Here is a 3,989-nt window from a genome sequence, read left to right on the forward strand (position 1 = left end):
CACTCCCTGGGCTCCCGAGGCGGGGGGGGGGTCCCTGGGGAGGGGCTTCTGGGGCTCCGAGTCCCGCTCTGGGTTGGTGCCCCTTGAGGGTGGGTGCAGGGCGGGCCTGGCCGTCAGGACGCTGAGAGGGACGAACGCGGCCCAGCCCATGCGGAGACTCAAGCCGCCCCCCCCGGCCCCCCAGGAAAGCCGGCATGGCCTCTCTGAGCTGTGAAGTGGGGGTGAGGGCCAGGATGGGGTGCAGGCTCCGGGAGGAGGGAGGCCCAGGGCACACTGTGGCTGGATTCTGGGGTCAGGCTGGGGGGCGGGGCACACCTGGAGCCAGTCCCCCAGGCCGCTGCCCTCTGCTGGCTGGACGTGGTACTGCATGCAGAGCTGCCCTCAGCTTCCCCTCCCCGCCTCCCCCCCCAACAGGGACACTCGGGCCTCAGATTCTTCCAGACATCACCTGAGCCACAGGATTCACCTTCACGCGGCCTGGTGGTGGGTGGATCTGTGGCCACTGTGCTATGGGACCTTCATCACATTCGTTCCAGAACATTCATTACCCCAGGAGGAGTCTGCACCCACTTGCACCCTCTCCGTCCCCCACCCCAGCCCTGGCAGCCGCCGCCGGCTGTCTCTGGGCCCACTGAGGCTGGACTTCAGGGCTTCCAGGGTGGCCCCTGCCCCCACGGCCCGGCTCCCCTCCCTTGGGCTCCATGCAAGTCCTAGAGTCTGGAACCAGCTCGGCCGGGTCCTCGCTGGTGGTGCCCTTCGCTGAGCCCCTGTTTGGTCTTCCTGGAAAGGTCAGTGAGGAGGAGGCGTGTTCCACGCCGGCCCCTGGGCCCCGCCCCCGTGTGTGGCTGCACCACTGTGTCAGATGTGCCTGGGTGTCTCGGCCTGGGCAGAGCAGAAGCCCACCCCCCAAGGACAAGCTGGATCTGGGGGTAAATGAGCAGCCCAGGCGGGGGGTGACAGGGCGGGGAGAGGCAGGGGGACACTAGCCGGGGAAGTACCGTTCATCTTGAGTTCTGTGAAGGAAAAAAAGAAAAGCACAAGTGCTGCAAGAAAAAACTTTACAAGGCCCGGGGTCCCAGATCGATAGTCGTGGAAGGCCTCTTTGAAGCGGTGACACGCTCACAAGGAAAACTGAGAAAGGGCCAAGCTGGTGAAGGGTAGAGGGAAGATCACTCTCAGCAGGAAGCACATGCAAAGGTCCTGTGGCCAAGGCAGAGTTGAGGGTGATCAAAGGCAAGGGGCTGGGAGTAGGGGAGAAGGGGCGTACTGGGGAAGAAAGCCACAGGTGAGCGCTCTGGTGGGAGATAAGGACGTTCAACTAAGTTTGTCCTTGAGCTCCAGAGACCGAGAAAGAAAGAGACAGGAAGAGGAAGAGCAGCAGGAGGAACCAGGTCTAAGGAGCAAATTGGCAGAGCTGGGTGGGGCTGCGTCCCCGGCTGAGCCTTCCCTCTCTCGTGCTGAGCTTTTGTGCTCCAGACTGGTGGTCTACCTCGGCCTCCTCCCCTGGGGTGCCCTGAGGCTCACCTGCCGCACCTGGGGTGCAGGGTGAGGTACTGGGGGGGGGCAGGCCCGGAGGCAGCATGGGGACTCCGCCCAGGACCCAGCTGGAGCCCTGGGTTGTTGGAGAACCGGGAAGGGTACTGCCAGCCTCTGTCACCCCGGCTGGGGGGCAGACCCTGTGTTGGGTCCCCCGGCTGCCCCAACTGTGTGTGGAGTCCCCAGAACCCAGAGGGAGCGGGGGTGGTGTCCACTGTGTGTGTGTGTGTGTGTGTGTGTGTGTGTCTGGAACTCGGGGCCTGGGCGCTGTCCCTGAGCTCTTTGCTCCAGGCCAGTGCTCTACCACTTTGGGCCACCATGCCACAACTAGCTTGTTGGTGGTGAACTGGGAAGTCTCATGGACTTGGCTGCCCGGGCTGGCTTTGAACCATGGACCTCAGACTTCAGCCTCGTGAGCCGCCAGCACCGGCACCAGTTTTCACTGAGAAGGCCCAGGCCGAGCAGGCCCGCGGCCAGGCCAGCCCGACTCCCCGGTCCCCCAGCTTCAGTTAGGGCCTCCCGCACCCTGGAGCTTCCCCAAGAAGCGGGCGCCATGCAGGGGCGGCTGGGCCTGGCCAGCCATGTCTGGGGGCGATCTGAGCCGTCCTGGGTGGGGGGGCTCTGACGAGGGGGCCCAGCTTTGGCGCCGTCTCTTGGGTTTGTTCCTAACCCGCTGTTGCGGAGCGGGGCCCCTGCTGCCCGGCGAGCTGCGGTTGCCTGGCGGGCAGGACGGGTGGCGTGGCCCGCGTCCACCCTGACCGCGGGGGGAGCGGGCGCGTGGCGGCCGGGCGGAGGCTTGATGGATGGGCGCGCGTGGCGGACGGCGGGCCGTGGATGGCCAGGCCCCTCGTCGGCCCCGCGGAGGGGGGCTCCCCGGGGCGCGCTGCCCCCCGCTTTCTGGGGTGCCAGGCCCCGTGTCCCCCAGCGATGACCCTCTGTGCCTGCCCCGGCTCCTCCCCAGGCCTCGTGGCAGAGTCGGGGTGGCCCTCCCCCCCCACCCCCCCACCGGCAGGTGGGCAGCCCCGCCATCCAGCGGGCCCGGTAGAATAGAACGCTTTAATGTCTCCGTTACACAAAGCCTGCGGCCGCCGCCCGCCCCTGGGACCTGCTGGCGATGGGGAAACTGAGGCCCCTCCGGTCCCACGCAGCCTGGCTGGCGAGGGCGGGCGGCGCCCCCGCGGCGGGAGGGTCAGTGGGGGCCGCGCGCCGCGCGTGGCGGCCGCCGGGGGGGCTCGGGGCGTGGGCCCGGCGGCCCCCGGCTCTGCCTCTGCCGCCGTGGCCTCCGGGGCTGGCCGCCGTGGAGCAGCCGCACCATCTCGTGGTCCTTGGGGTCGAGCACGCGGGGCAGGAAGAGCGAGGACTTCTGCGTGCGGCGGGCGCGGAAGCCCCGGCGCGGCCGGCCCTTGCCGTTCACCGCCACGTACCACAGCCGGTCGGCGCCGGGCCGCCGCCGCGCCCCGGGCCCCCCGGGCGCCGTGCGGTACAGGCGGGACGCGTACGTGTTGTACCCCAGCTCGTGGATCCGCTCCACGAACTCACACTCGGCGTTGTAGTGCTCCTGTGGGCGGTAGGCCACGGTCAGGGCCGGGGAGGGCACGCCCCCGACAGGCCACGCCCCCGACAGGCCACGCCCCCGGGGCCTCCCGCCCCCTCCTCCGAGCCTGCACGCCGGCGTGGGTGCCACAGACCACGCCCCCGACAGGCCACGCCCCCGGGGCCTCCCGCCCCCTCCTCCGAGCCTGCACGCCGGCGTGGGTGCCACAGACCACGCCCCCGACAGGCCACGCCCCCTACCGGCCACGCCCCTGGAGCCTCCCTCCCGCCCCCGAGCCTGTACATGGGCGTGGGTGCCACCGGCCACGCCCCCGACAGGCCACGCCCCCGGGCCTCCAGCCCCCTCCTCCGAGCCTGCATGCCGGCGTGGGTGCCACAGACCACGCCCCCTACAGGCCACGCCCCCGGGCCTCCCCTCCCCCAGCCTGTACGCCGGCGTGGGTGCCACAGGCCACGCCCCCGGAGCCTCCCTCCCCCTCCCCCCACGGCCTCTGAGCCTGCACGCCGGCGTGGGTACCACAGGCCACGCCTCCGGGGCCTCCGGCCCCTGCCGTCCCCCTCTGTGTCCCACGCGTGTCCTCCAGGCCCCCCGGGCACCGTCCGCACCCGTGCCGGTGCACTTGGCCTCCCGAGTCCACTCTGCCAGGGGGGCACCTCTGGGGGACACAACCTCTGGGGGACACAGCCTCCGGGCCCGTCCTCCGGGTCCCCTCCCCACAGAGCGCCCCGGCATGGGGACAGGCGCTTCCCCCCCTCCCCCAGACCTCCCCAGAGGTCGGGTGGCCAGGCTCGGGGACCGGTCCCTGGGTGGGGGAGGGAGAGGCATGGGAGGAGAAGGAGAGTGGGCGTGGGGTGGGCCCCGGGCTCAGGAGGCAGGGGGGCGAGCAGGGAGGGTCAGG

At 70.5% G+C, this 3,989-nt stretch overlaps 1 protein-coding gene across 1 annotated transcript in view; it reads right to left on the reverse strand.

Moving 5' to 3' along the window:
- Positions 1–2,725: 2,725 nt before the first annotated feature.
- Fgf3 (fibroblast growth factor 3) overlaps positions 2,726–3,989 on the reverse strand; it is a 5,714-nt gene continuing 4,450 nt past the window's right edge. The window contains exon 3 of the mRNA XM_048361453.1: positions 2,726–3,094. Coding sequence (XP_048217410.1) covers positions 2,726–3,094 — 369 coding nt within the window. The remainder of the gene's footprint in view (positions 3,095–3,989) is intronic.

Source organism: Perognathus longimembris, chromosome 13 (genome assembly GCF_023159225.1).
Source record: "Perognathus longimembris pacificus isolate PPM17 chromosome 13, ASM2315922v1, whole genome shotgun sequence".
NCBI classification, from domain to species: domain Eukaryota; kingdom Metazoa; phylum Chordata; class Mammalia; order Rodentia; family Heteromyidae; genus Perognathus; species Perognathus longimembris.